Here is a 13,791-nt window from a genome sequence, read left to right as displayed (position 1 = left end):
CACTTTCTTGAGTAACTTTTTAAAATAAATCATACTTTACTTGCGGCGTACTTTCTTTTACTCCTTCTTGAGTCGTACTTTTATTAAGTTTTTTATTTTTATTTTTCTTAAGTACTGAAATTTTACAGACAGAATGTCAATTTTTCTTGGTATTTTTGAGCTAAAAACACACCTGTAATTGAATAAATGTAAAGTAGAGCTGTTTAAAGTCGCACTGCGGAACATTCCAGACAGAGCAGTGACGTATCCATGGAAACAAGCAGGTGACGGACCCCCAAATCAAAAAGTTACACAGTGGACCTTTAAAATGTAGAGGCTAAACTGTTATTCTCAACCTTTTTTCTCATGTACCAAGTAAATCATAATTTCTTTTTTTTTTTTTTTTTTTTTTCTATTTTCTGGTTCTAATGTCCAAACCAAAAAGTTACACAGTGAACCTTTAATAATAAAAGTTTTGTTTGTGTTTTATGTCGACGAAGGTTCAAGTATCATTAGATTTAAGAAAAGCATTTAAAGTAAACAAGTAAAAGTAAAAGTACCAAATGAAAGTCGTTAAATTATTTGCTTAAGATTAAAATTTTTTGACTTTTTAATTCATCATTTTAAGCGTCAAGATTCAAAAATAATAAAACACAGAGGGTTACATCTAAAAACAAGATGCATGTTGTATTTTGGCTTCGACCTTTTCGGTTTGTTTGTGGAAAACACAGTTCCACTTTGTGATGTCGCGCGGTCGTACAGGAAGTGCTCCACTGTGTTTTCTATTTTTGTTTTGTTTTGTTTTCAGTTTGGGACAAGAACTCAGCGTAAATGTGCGGGGTTTGTGCGTTAAACGTGTGAGAAAGAAACAAAACACAACTCCAGAACCAGAAAAAAATAAAAATAAAATAAAATAAAATAAAAAAATTAATTATGATTGACTTGGAACATGACACAAAAGGTTGAGAATAACTGTTTACCATTTACATTTTTAAGGTTCACTGTGTAACTTTTTGGTTCTGGGGGTCCGTCACCTGCTTGTTGCCATGGAGACGTCATTGCTCTGCCTGAAATGTTCCACAGTGTGACTTTAAACAGCTCGACTTCACATTTATTCCATCACAGGTGCAGGTTTTATCGCTCAGAAATACCTCAAAAAACATCATTCTGAGTGTGAGCAGAGTCGCCTCTCCACATATCTGACCCGTAACTTGGTCCGGTTTGGTTTCCATGGAGATAGAAAGGTTTAATGCCGCACCGTGAAACATTCAAGACAAAGCAGAGAAAAGCGTTTGTCGGAGCCTCGACCAGAAAAGTCACACGGTGCATCTTTAAATAAATAAGTGCGATGTTGGAGTGATGAAGTCGTCAGAGGTGCGGGAGGCGCGGCTCGTACGTGACGACTTCGTGGACAACACTGCCCCCTAGTGGCTCTGACCCCCACTGACTGAAAAGAAATCACACTAAAGCCTCAGTGTGTAATGTTTTTGTCCACAATGTACTAAAATAAAATCATGTTTGTTTGGTTTTTTTGTGTTCGTACCCTGAGTGAGCTCGCATCTCCACAAACCCGACTCTAAAACAAAAAACAAAAATGCTTTGTACTTGAAGAAAAGTATAAAGTATTAATTTGTATATTTCAAATGTAGTTTAAGAGTAATCAAAGTTAAAGAAAAAATAATAAGTAATCTAAAATACAATTCAAGTAAAGTACAGATCCTCAAAATCTGCCACAATATGTAACGTTTTTGTCCAGTGAACTAAAATAAAAACATTTTTGTATGTTTTTTTGCACTGAAAACATGGTTCCTTACTCTTATTGAACCCGACTCTTATCTGGCCTCTTCCTGCTTGTTTCTATGGAAATGTTGTTCTTTTGGCTGTAATATTCCACAGTATATTTGTGTATTTAAAATAAAATAAAATAAGAAGTCAAATAAAATACAACTCAAAGTCTGCCACAGTGTAACTTTTTTGTCCACAGTTTACTAAAATAAAAGCATTTGTTTGTTTGTTTGTTTGTTTTTGTTTTGTTCAGTTTTTTTGCACAGAAAACACATGTTCTTACCTTGACTGTGCTCGCATCTCCACAAACCCGACTCTTATCTAGCCTCTCCCTGCTTGTTTCTATGGAAATGTTGTTCCTTTGGCTGTAATATTCCACAATTTGGGATAAAACTCAAAATCTATGAGCATGGACAAAAGTCGAGGAAAACTGCTTCACAAAAACACTTTGTACTTTGAAAAAAGTATATTTGTATATTTCAAATTTAAGAGTAGTTAAAGTAAAATAAAATAAAATAAAAAATAATAAAAATAAAATAATAAGTCAAATAAAAAACACCTAAAGTAAATCACAGATCCTCAAAATCTGCCACAGTATATAATGTTTTTTTTCAATGCACAAAAATTAAAATCATGTTTGTTTGTTTGTTTTTTCACTGTAAACATGTGTTCTTACCTTGAGTTGTGCTCGCATCTCCACAAACCCGACTCTTATCTGGCCTCTTCCTGCTTGTTTCTATGGAAATGTTGTTTTTTTGGCTGTAATATTCCACAGTGGAGGATAAAACTCAGGTCAGGTCAAGCGGGTGACACGCCCCCTCCACAAACTTACACACTGTGCCTTTAAATGTGTTTATTTATGATGTAAATTCTACATTTCTCCAGAACATTCTACCTCGTTCTACGTGAGAACTATAATCCAATTCAGTCCAACTTTATTTGTACAGCGCATTTTATAAACAACAACAGCAACGTAAAACATCTAACTCTAAAAAGGAACTAAAAGCAACAATAGATAAAATAATAACAATAAAATCAATTAATTAAAAAAAAATCTATAAATAAAAATAGTACTAAAAAGAATTGGATAAATAACAAAAATAAATACATTAAAATAAAAATAAAAGACAACTCACGCAGTGTTAAAAGCCGCAAAATAAAAGTATAATACAGTATTTTTTCTCAAATGCCTGTTTTTTTTTTTTTTTTACATAACTTGTCTCCTATTTGAGTCATATTTGAAGTACTTTTCCCAAATATTTTTTACTCTTACTTGAGTCATTTCTTGGACCATTCCTTTGTACTTCTGCTTGAGTATTATTATTTTGAAGTGATGTTACTCCTGAGCAGTTTTTGTCTCCTCTGTCGTCTCTGCGTGTCATTGGTTGGTATGTGCCGCCCTCTAGTGGACACTGTAGATACACCTGACGGTCGCCCCTATACAGAGGAAAATGTTTTTGCCTAAAATGTTCCACAGTAAGACTTTAAACATATGTACTTTGTGTTTTAAGAGCGCTTTAAATGCTCAAAAATATCTTGAATACAACTCGTCTTTATGTAACAGATAATACTCCCTACAACTGTACAACAACTCACCCTTATGTAACAGATAATACTCCCTACAACTGTACAACAACTCACTTGCCCTTATGTAACAGATAATACTCCCTACAACTGTACAACTCACTCTTATGTAACAGATAATACTCCCTACAACTGTACAACTCACCCTTTATGTAACAGATAATACTCCCTACAACTGTACAACTCACTCTTATGTAACAGATAATACTCCCTACAACTGTACAACAACTCACCCTTATGTAACAGATAATACTCCCTACAACTGTACAACAACTCACTCTTATGTAACAGATAATACTCCCTACAACTGTACAAACTGACCTTATGTAACAGATAATACTCCCTACAACTGTACAACAACTCACCCTTATGTAACAGATAATACTCCCTACAACTGTACAACAACTCACTCTTATGTAACAGATAATACTCCCTACAACTGTACAACAACTCACCTTATGTAACAGATAATACTCCCTACAACTGTACAACTCACCCTTATGTAACAGATAATACTCCCTACAACTGTACAACAACTCACCCTTATGTAACAGATAATACTCCCTACAACTGTACAACAACTCACTCTTATGTAACAGATAATACTCCCTACAACTGTAACAACTCACCCTTATGTAACAGATAATACTCCCTACAACTGTACAACTCACCTTTATGTAACAGATAATACTCCCTACAACTGTACAACAACTCACCTTATGTAACAGATAATACTCCCTACAACTGTACAACTCACCCTTATGTAACAGATAATACTCCCTACAACTGTACAACAACTCACCCTTATGTAACAGATAATACTCCCTACAACTGTACAACAACTCACCCTTATGTAACAGATAATACTCCCTACAACTGTACAACAACTCACCCTTATGTAACAGATAATACTCCCTACAACTGTACAACTCACCTTATGTAACAGATAATACTCCCTACAACTGTACAACAACTCACCCTTTATGTAACAGATAATACTCCCTACAAACTGTACAACAACTCACCCTTATGTAACAGATAATACTCCCTACAACTGTACAACAACTCACCCTTATGTAACAGATAATACTCCCTAACAACTGTACAACAACTCACCCTTATGTAAACAGATAATACTCCCTACAAACTGTACAACAACTCACCCTTATGTAACAGATAATACTCCCTACAACTGTACAACAACTCACCCTTATGTAACAGATAATACTCCCCTACAACTGTACAACAACTCACCCTTATGTAACAGATAATACTCCCTACAACTGTACAACTCCCTTTATGTAACAGATAATACTCCCTACAACTGTACAACAACTCACCCTTATGTAACAGATAATACTCCCTACAAACTGTACAACAACTCACCCTTATGTAACAGATAATACTCCCTACAACTGTACAACAACTCACCCTTATGTAACAGATAATACTCCCTACAACTGTACAACTCACCCTTTATGTAACAGATAATACTCCCTACAACTGTACAACAACTCACCCTTATGTAACAGATAATACTCCCTACAACTGTACAACTCCCTTTATGTAACAGATAATACTCCCTACAACTGTACAACAACTCACCCTTATGTAACAGATAATACTCCCTACAACTGTACAACAACTCACCCTTATGTAACAGATAATACTCCCTACAACTGTACAACAACTCACCCCTTATGTAACAGATAATACTCCCTACAACTGTACAACAACTCACCTTATGTAACAGATAATACTCCCTACAACTGTACAACAACTCACCTTATGTAACAGATAATACTCCCTACAACTGTACCACAACTCACCCTTATGTAACAGATAATACTCCCTACAACTGTACAACTCACCCTTTTGTAACAGATAATACTCCCTACAACTGTACAACAACTCACCCTTATGTAACAGATAATACTCCCTACAACTGTACAACAACTCACCCTTATGTAACAGATAATACTCCCTACAACTGTACAACTCACCCTTATGTAACAGATAATACTCCCTACAACTGTACAACAACTCACCCTTATGTAACAGATAATACTCCCTACAACTGTACAACAACTCACCCTTATGTAACAGATAATACTCCCTACAACTGTACAACAAACTCACCCTTATGTAACAGATAATACTCCCTACAACTGTACAACAACTCACCCTTATGTAACAGATAATACTCCCTACAACTGTACAACTCCCTTATGTAACAGATAATACTCCCTACAACTGTACAACAACTCACCTTATGTAACAGATAATACTCCCTACAACTGTACAACAACTCACCCTTATGTAACAGATAATACTCCCTACAACTGTACAACAACTCACCCTTTATGTAACAGATAATACTCCCTAACAACTGTACAACAACTCACCCTTATGTAACAGATAATACTCCCTACAACTGTACAACAACTCACCCTTATGTAACAGATAATACTCCCTACAACTGTACAACAACTTGCCCTTATGTAACAGATAATACTCCCTACAACTGTACAACAACTCACCTTATGTAACAGATAATACTCCCTACAACTGTACAACAACTCACCCTTATGTAACAGATAATACTCCCTACAACTGTACAACAACTCCCCTTTATGTAACAGATAATACTCCCTACAACTGTACAACAACTCCCCTTTATGTAACAGATAATACTCCCTACAACTGTACAACAACTCCCCTTTATGTAACAGATAATACTCCCTACAACTGTACAACAACTCACCCTTATGTAACAGATAATACTCCCTACAACTGTACAACAACTCCCCTTTATGTAACAGATAATACTCCCTACAACAGTACAACTCCCCTTTATGTAATAGATAATACTCCCTACAACTGTAAGACAACTCGCCCCTATGTAATGGATAATACTCCCTACAACTGTACAACAACTCACCTTTATGTAACAGATAATACTCCCTACAACAACTCACCCTTATGTAACAGATAATACTCCCTACAACTGTACAAATCACCTTTATGTAAGAGATAATACTCCCTACAACTGTACAACAACTCAGCCTTATGTAACAGATAATACTCCCTACAACTGTACAACAACTTGCCCTTATGTAACAGATAATACTCCCTACAACCGTACAACTCACCTTTATGTAACAGATAATACTCCCTACAACTGTACGACAACTCAGCCTTATGTAACAGAACTCTTTTTTTGCTACATATTTTGAATTTATTATGATAATTTATATTTTTTCTCTTTGTTATTATATTTTATTGGGATGTGTGTCCAAATAATTTCTCTTGTGGATCAATAAAGTCTAAGTCTGACCTGGTGTGACCCGTAACGTGGCATCAGGTGAAAAAAAAAAAAAAGTGTCAACCATTTGATTACATAAAACATTTGTGGTCGGACATTATAATTTTATTTTATTTTTTTTATCTTCCTTTTGGGCACCGGGTCCCAAACATGAACATGAACAGATCCTTTTGTAGTTTTGTTTTTTGTTGTTGTTGTTATTGTTGATTTTGTTTTACTTTTCTCAAACAAATAGAATGAATGTTGTGTTTTTGTTTTGTTTTTTTCTTGTAAAAGTGATTTTAAAAGGTTAAATAAAGACAAAATTTATAATAAAAGAATAAATGTTTGTTTGTTAACGTGTAAAAGCTGCTGCAGAGTTCTCACCTTTTATGTCCACAATGTACTAAAATAAAAAAGCATGTTTTTGTTTTTTTTTGTTTGTTTTTTTGCACTGTAAACACGTGTTCTTACCTTGATTGTGCTCGCATCTCCACAAACCCGACTCTTATCTGGCCTCTTCCTGCTTGTTTCTATGGAAATGTTGTTCCTTTGGCTGTAATATTTCAGAATTTGGGATAAAACTCTAAATCTATCACCACGGACAAAAGGTGTGGAAAACTGCTTCACAAAAATACTGTGTACTTGAAAAAAGTATTTGTATATTTCAAATTTAAGATTAGTCAAAGGAAAAAAAAAAACTAAAACTAAAATACAACTACAGATCCTCAAAATCTGCCACAGTGTGTAATGTTTTTGTCCACAATATACTAAAATTAAGGCAGGTTTGTTTGTTTTTTTTTTTTTGTTTTTTTTGCACTGGAAACTTGTGTTCTTACATTGAGTGAGCTCGCATCTCCACAAACCCGACTCTTATTTAGTCTCTGTCTCTATTTAGTCGAGTCTCTTCTTTATTTCTATGTTGATCCTTTGGCTGTAATATTCCACAATTTGGGATAAAACTCTAAATCTATCACCAGGGCCAAAAATTGTCGAAAACTGCTTCACAAAAACACGTTGTACTTGAAAAAAGTACAAAGTGTACATTTCAAATTTAAGAATTGTCAAAGTAAAAAATAAATAAATAAAAAAGTCAACTAAAATACAACTACAGATCCTCAAAATCTGCCACAGTGTGAAACGTTTTTGTCCACAAAATAGGCAAGTTTATTTGTACAGCACAATTCGTACACAAAGTAATTCAAAGTGTTTTACAGAATAAGAATAAAAACAAATCAAAACATAAATAATCATGAAGATTAACATTAAAAAAGAGAGACATAAATTGGAGAGAAGAGTGCAGAATGAAAACCTTTCAGTTATTTGCACAGTTAAACAGAAATGTTTAGAGTCTGGATTTAAACAGCGTCACAGAAGAGTCTGTCTCACATGTTCAGACTGTTCCAGGTTTTAGCTGCATGAACCTGAAACTCTGACTCCCCTTGTTTAGTCGTGACTCTGGGCACCAGCAGGAGTTGGTCCCTGAGCTCCTCAGAGTGTGAGATGTTCATATGACACTAACATGTCACAGATGGACTTTGGTGCTCGGCCATGGAGACACTTGTACAAACAGAGCTGCTTTAAAGTCTCTGAGCCACAGGAGCCAGAGCAGAGACCTGAGACCAGGACTTATGTGCTCGTACTTCCTAGTTCGAGTCAGGACCCGAGCTGCAGTGTTCTGGATGTTCTGGATGTTCTGGATGTTCTGGATGTTCTGGATGTTCTGGATGTTGTGGATGTTCTGGATGTTGTGGATGTTCTGGATGTTGTGGATGTTCTGGATGTTCTGGATGTTCTGGATGGATGTTCTGGATGTTCTGGATGTTCTGGATGTTCTGCAGCGTCTCACAGCTCGTTTGGAGAGACCAGTGAGCAGAACATTACAGTATCTAACCTACTGGAGACAAACGCATGGATAAGTTTCTCCAAGTCTGATTTAGACAGTAAACCTTTGATTTTTGCTCTGTTTTTTAGATGGTAAAAGGCTGCAGATGTTATTGATTTGATGTTCCTGTTAAAGTTCAAGTCTGAGTCCATTTTTACCCTGAGATTTCTTGCCTGATTTGAAGGTTTTAGAGAGAGAGACTGGAGGTGATGCTAAATACTAAAATTAAGGCAGGTCTGTTTTTTTTGTTTTTTGGTTTTTTTGCACTGGAAACTTGTGTTCTTACATTGAGTGAGCTCGCATCTCCACAAACCCGACTCTTATTTAGTCTCTCTCTGCTGGTTGCTGTAATATTCCACTGTACAGGATAAAACTCTAAATCTATCAAAACACATTTCGTCAAAACATGAAACTTTTCCTTTTTGACTGAGTGTTTTATTTTTACTTGGTCTGGATCATGTGAAATGTTAATGTTCTACATCACATGTGTCAAGGCCAAGGCCCGCGGGCCACATCCGGCCCTCCAAGCCATTTTCTGTGGCCCACAAGGGGTTAAAGGTATAATTTATTATTATATTGTGACTCTGTGCCGCTACTACATCTCCCACAATGCAAAGCAGCTGTTTCCCGTGAAGTGACTGCATCTCGCCACTAGAGAGAACAAGAAAACATCATCAAATCTCCTCAAAAATATCCAAGAAAAGAAAAATTTATGCAGAAGATTTTCATGAATGTTACTGAAGGAGTAATGTGAATGTTTGAACTCAAACCTTTAAATCAGGGGTGTCAAACTCATTTTGGTCCGGGGGCCGTATCGGACCTACTTTGATCCCAAAGGGGCCGGATCAGAAAACTCATTGCTGTTTTGGGGGTTTATATGCCATAACTTCATATATTTGTGCAAAGAAAAGCAAATCTATTACAGAAATCTTTTTTTAATTGAGGAACTTTTCTCATTTTGGACATTTTTCTGATGAGGGTGTCACGGTCAACAGTCAAAACGATCGTCCTTTAAGAGCGTTTGGAAAGAGACAAGTCTTCATTTGTGCTGCTCTGGTGGGAGGGGCCACGTACAGAGACGCTGGAGACGCTGCTGTGATAAACACCGCAGACAATTAACAATATTTTAATAAAAAATAGAATTAAAATATTTTAGTAGAAAATCAGCCGAGGGCCAGATTAAAGGTCTTGGAGGGCCGGATCTGGCCCCCGGGCCGCATGTTTGACACCTGTGCTTTAAATCAAATCAAATCCACTTTATTTCTACAGCACATTTCATAAACAAAACTGTTTCCCAAGTGCTGCACAAAACAGATAAAACATAAATATAAAGTAAAGCTCTACTTAACTTTACTAATCCTCATTAAGACAATAAAACTAGTCAAATCAAATAAGAGCGAGAAGATCAGTAAATAATAGAAAGGTAAAAAACATAAAAATAACCAAAATAAATAAATATGAAATGAAAAATCAAATACAGACTTTATAGTTTTGTAACATACTGATCTTACAGTTACAGTTTCAGTCTTAACTTTACAACCGGCCCTTTGACGACAAACATGATCCAGACGTGGCCCTGGGTGAAAATGAGTTTGACTCCCCTGCTCTACATTGATCTAGTTTTTCTTGTAAAAGTGATTTTAAAAGGTCAAATAAAGGCAAAATGAATTATAAAAGAATAAAAGTTTGTTTGTGTGTAAAAGCTGCAGCAGAGTCCTCACCTTCTGTCACAGTCGCAGCTCGAGTCGGGTGAGACTTTCTGTGTTTGTGAAAACCACAGACAGGACGTCGATACAACAGCAGCAGCAGCTTCTCTTTTTTTCTTTTTTCTATTGTCTGAGTCCAAACGTGTTTTCACCGAGGGGCGGGTTGTGTTTAAAGTGTGATTCTCACAGATGTGCATGTTTAACAGCTTCAGAATTCAGCTTTAAGGAGGTTTGAAAAATAAGACATAGCAGTAGAAATATTTACATTTACATGAATAAAAAGCAGCATTTCAGTCGAGCTCCGTCTGAAACATCCACTCCTCAAGAAAGAAAGGACCTGCCTGACCAAAATTAGTCCTGGTTTAATTCTGGTTTAGACCTGGTTTAGTCCTGGTTTAATCCTGGTTTAGTCCTGGTTTAGTCCTGGTTTAGTCCTGGTTTAGTCCTGGTTTAGACCTGGTTTAGACCTGGTTTAGTCCTGGTTTAGTCCTGGTTTAGACCTGGTTTAAGTCCTGGTTTAGTCCTGGTTTAGACCTGGTTTAAAGTCCTGGTTTAGTCCTGGTTTAGACCTGGTTTAATCTGGTTTTAACCTGTTTAGTCCTGGTTTAGTTCTGGTTTAGTCCTGGGTTTAGTCCTGGTTTAGTCCTGGTTTAGTCCTGGTTTAGACCTGGTTTAGTCCTGGTTTAGACCTGGTTTAGTCCTGGTGTTAGTCCTGGTTTAGACCTGGTTTAGTCCTGGTTTAGTCCTGGTTTCCTGGTTTAGACCTGGTTTAGGTTTAGACCTGGTTTAGACCTGGTTTAGTCCTGGTCCTGGTTTAGCCTGGTTTAGACCTGGTTTAGTCCTGGTTTAGACCTGGTTTCCTGGTTTAGACCTGGTTTAGACCTGGTTTAGTCCTGGTTTAGTCCTGGTTTAGACCTGGTTTAGTCCTGGTCCTGGTTTAGACCTGGTTTAGACCTGGTTTAGTCCTGGTTTAGTCCTGGTGTAGTCCTGGTTTAATCCTGGTTTAGACCTGGTGTAGTCCTGGTGTAGTTATGGTTTAGTCCTGGTTTAGACCTAGTTTAGTCCTGGTTTAGTCCTGGTTTAGACCTGGTTTAGACCTGGTTTAGTCCTGGTTTAGTCCTGGTTTAGACCTAGTTTAGTCCTGGTTTAGTCCTGGTTTAGACCTAGTTTAGTCCTGGTTTAGTCCTGGTTTAGTCCTGGTTTAGACTTGGTTTAATCCTGGTTTAGACCTGGTGTAGTCCTGGTTTAGTCCTGGTTAAGACTTGGTTTAATCCTGGTTTAGACCTGGTTTAGACCTGGTTTAGACCTGGTTTAGTCCTGGTTTAGTCCTGGTTTAGTCCTGGTTTATACCCGGTTTAGACCCGGTTTAGACCTGGTTAGTCCTAGTCCTGTTTAGTCCTGGTTTAGACCTGGTTTATTTAGTCCTGGTTTAGACCTGGTTTAGACCTGGTTTAGACCTGGTTTACCTGGTTTAGACCTGGTTTAGACCTGGTTTAGTCCTGGTTTAGACCTGGTTTAGACCTGGTTTAGACCTGGTTTAGTCCTGGTTTAGTTTCCTGGTTTAGACCTGGTTTAGACCTGGTTTAGTCCTGGTTTAGTCCTGGTTTAGTTAGTCCTGGTTTAGACCTGGTTTACCTGGTTTAGACCTGGTTTAGTCCTGGTTTAGACCTGGTTTAGTCCTGGTTTAGACCTGGTTTAGACCTGGTTTAGTTTAGTCCTGGTTTAGTCCTGGTTTAGACCTGGTTTAGACCTGGTTTAGACCTGGTTTAGTCCTGGTTTAGACCTGGTTTAGTCCTGGTTTAGACCTGGTTTACCTGGTCCTGGTTTAGTCCTGGTTTAGACCTGGTTTAGTCCTGGTTTAGACCTGGTTTAGACCTGGTTAGACCTGGTTTAGTCCTGGTTTAGTCCTGGTTTAGTGGACCTGTTTAGACCTGGTTTAGACCTGGTTTAGTCCTGGTTTAGTCCTGGTTTAGTCCTGGTTTAGACCTGGTTTAGACCTGGTTTAGTCCTGGTTCCGTTACAGATGCAGTTTGCTGCTTTGGCTGGTGACTCTGGCCCTGGCGACACCAACTCAAAATCTGATTGGTTGAAGCAGCAGTTTCATGAACATTTTATTTAGTGTTCGACTTCCTGCAGGACGGATTGTGAAGGACTCAGACTCTGTGACTTTGACTCTGCCCGGCAACAACTGACGACTGAAATGTGATTGGTCAAATGCTTTAATATGAAAACCCATGTGTGGAAGCAGAACAAGCACCAGAAAAACTCTGAAAGGAAGTGGACAGAACATTTGGAATTATTTTTTTGTCATATATATTTTAATAAATAACATTACAACATAGAGCAGGAAATAGCTTCAACAGAAAAGTTACATGGTGCGTCTTTAAATGTATATTTCTACACTTCCTGTGTCATTTCTGTGGACTTTCTGGAGATGCTGTTTTCTCGCAGATGAATCTGTTGGATGTTCCACAGTGCTGATCAAACCAACACTTCTCCTCAAACCCAGAGCCCGTTTTCTTCCCGATCCGTCCACAGTCTTCCTCTGGATAAAAAAGACTTCCCCAGTTGTCTGGTTGAATATTGTCCCCATATCTATACCAAAAAGACAAACTACATGGAAACACAAACAGAACAGTTGGAGTTACTGCTGGAGCTCGACCATGTGTGGATTTACAATACTGATTGTTTACAATACAAAGCAACAGACCGACAAATATTTTTTCTGTAGCTTCATCTCACCTTGGGTCCAGAGCAGAACCATCGATCCACTTCCACTCTCCCTCAGTCTCAGAGTCTGTCAGTCCGATCCAGAACTTCTCTTCATCCTCTGACATCAGATGTCTCACTTTACCAAACAGGAACCTCTAAAACCACAAATCCACAGTTCGTCTCCACGGGCAGAGCAGAGAGTCACAAACATTTTTCTTCACTGGACCAGAATAGAGTCTTGTTTCCATGGACACAGAATGGGGCGTTTCAGGGGTCTCAAGTGGACCACTGGAGGTATGACCGTCCAAACGGTTCTGGGACTTGAGACGCCTCGCAGGGGGCGGGGTTAGTCATTGGAGGACCAGCAGCACCTTCAGTGCAGGTGCTCACGCGTCACAACAAACGGCACAAACACGATCATGTTTAAAGAGACCGACATGTGTTACTTTACCAGTTTATCTTGATGACATGTTTCAGCTGCTGTCGTCAGTTTTAAAGATGATCTGCAGCTGAAACATGTCCTCACGGTAAACACACCTCCTACTGTACTGTCTTTAAAAAGGCCAAACTCACTGTGCCAGTGGAAACAAGACTTATGTGAAGATCTGAGGGACAAACATGAGATTCATGATGGGCCACAGAATAAAGAATAATAATGTGAGGAGAAGTGCTCCTCACCTGCTCCTCTCGGCTCTCGATCTTCACCAGGTCTCCAGAAGCTTTTTGACATTGTCTTCTGCTTTGGCTCCATGATAACTTCAATGTGGAAAAATAATAACAGCTTGTTCCATTCAGCTCCCAGCCCACGTCACAGTGAAGTCTCAATGAACGTCTCG

At 37.9% G+C, this 13,791-nt stretch overlaps 1 protein-coding gene across 1 annotated transcript; it reads right to left on the bottom strand.

Moving 5' to 3' along the window:
* Positions 1-12,539: 12,539 nt before the first annotated feature.
* On the bottom strand, positions 12,540-13,786 carry LOC129411825 (C-type lectin domain family 4 member E-like; the record flags this gene model as incomplete). The annotated part of the gene is made up of 3 exons (XM_055163927.1): positions 12,540-12,856; positions 12,986-13,110; positions 13,634-13,786. Coding segments are annotated over 3 exons (480 nt in total), but the record flags the coding sequence as incomplete, so codon positions are not given.
* Between the last annotated feature and the right edge of the window lie 5 nt (positions 13,787-13,791).

The sequence above is a fragment of the Boleophthalmus pectinirostris genome, unplaced genomic scaffold, assembly GCF_026225935.1.
Source record: "Boleophthalmus pectinirostris isolate CB_2022bp ecotype Guang Dong unplaced genomic scaffold, ASM2622593v1 HiC_scaffold_6, whole genome shotgun sequence".
Lineage (NCBI taxonomy): Eukaryota > Metazoa > Chordata > Actinopteri > Gobiiformes > Gobiidae > Boleophthalmus > Boleophthalmus pectinirostris.
This window is presented reverse-complemented; position numbering and strand designations above follow the sequence as displayed.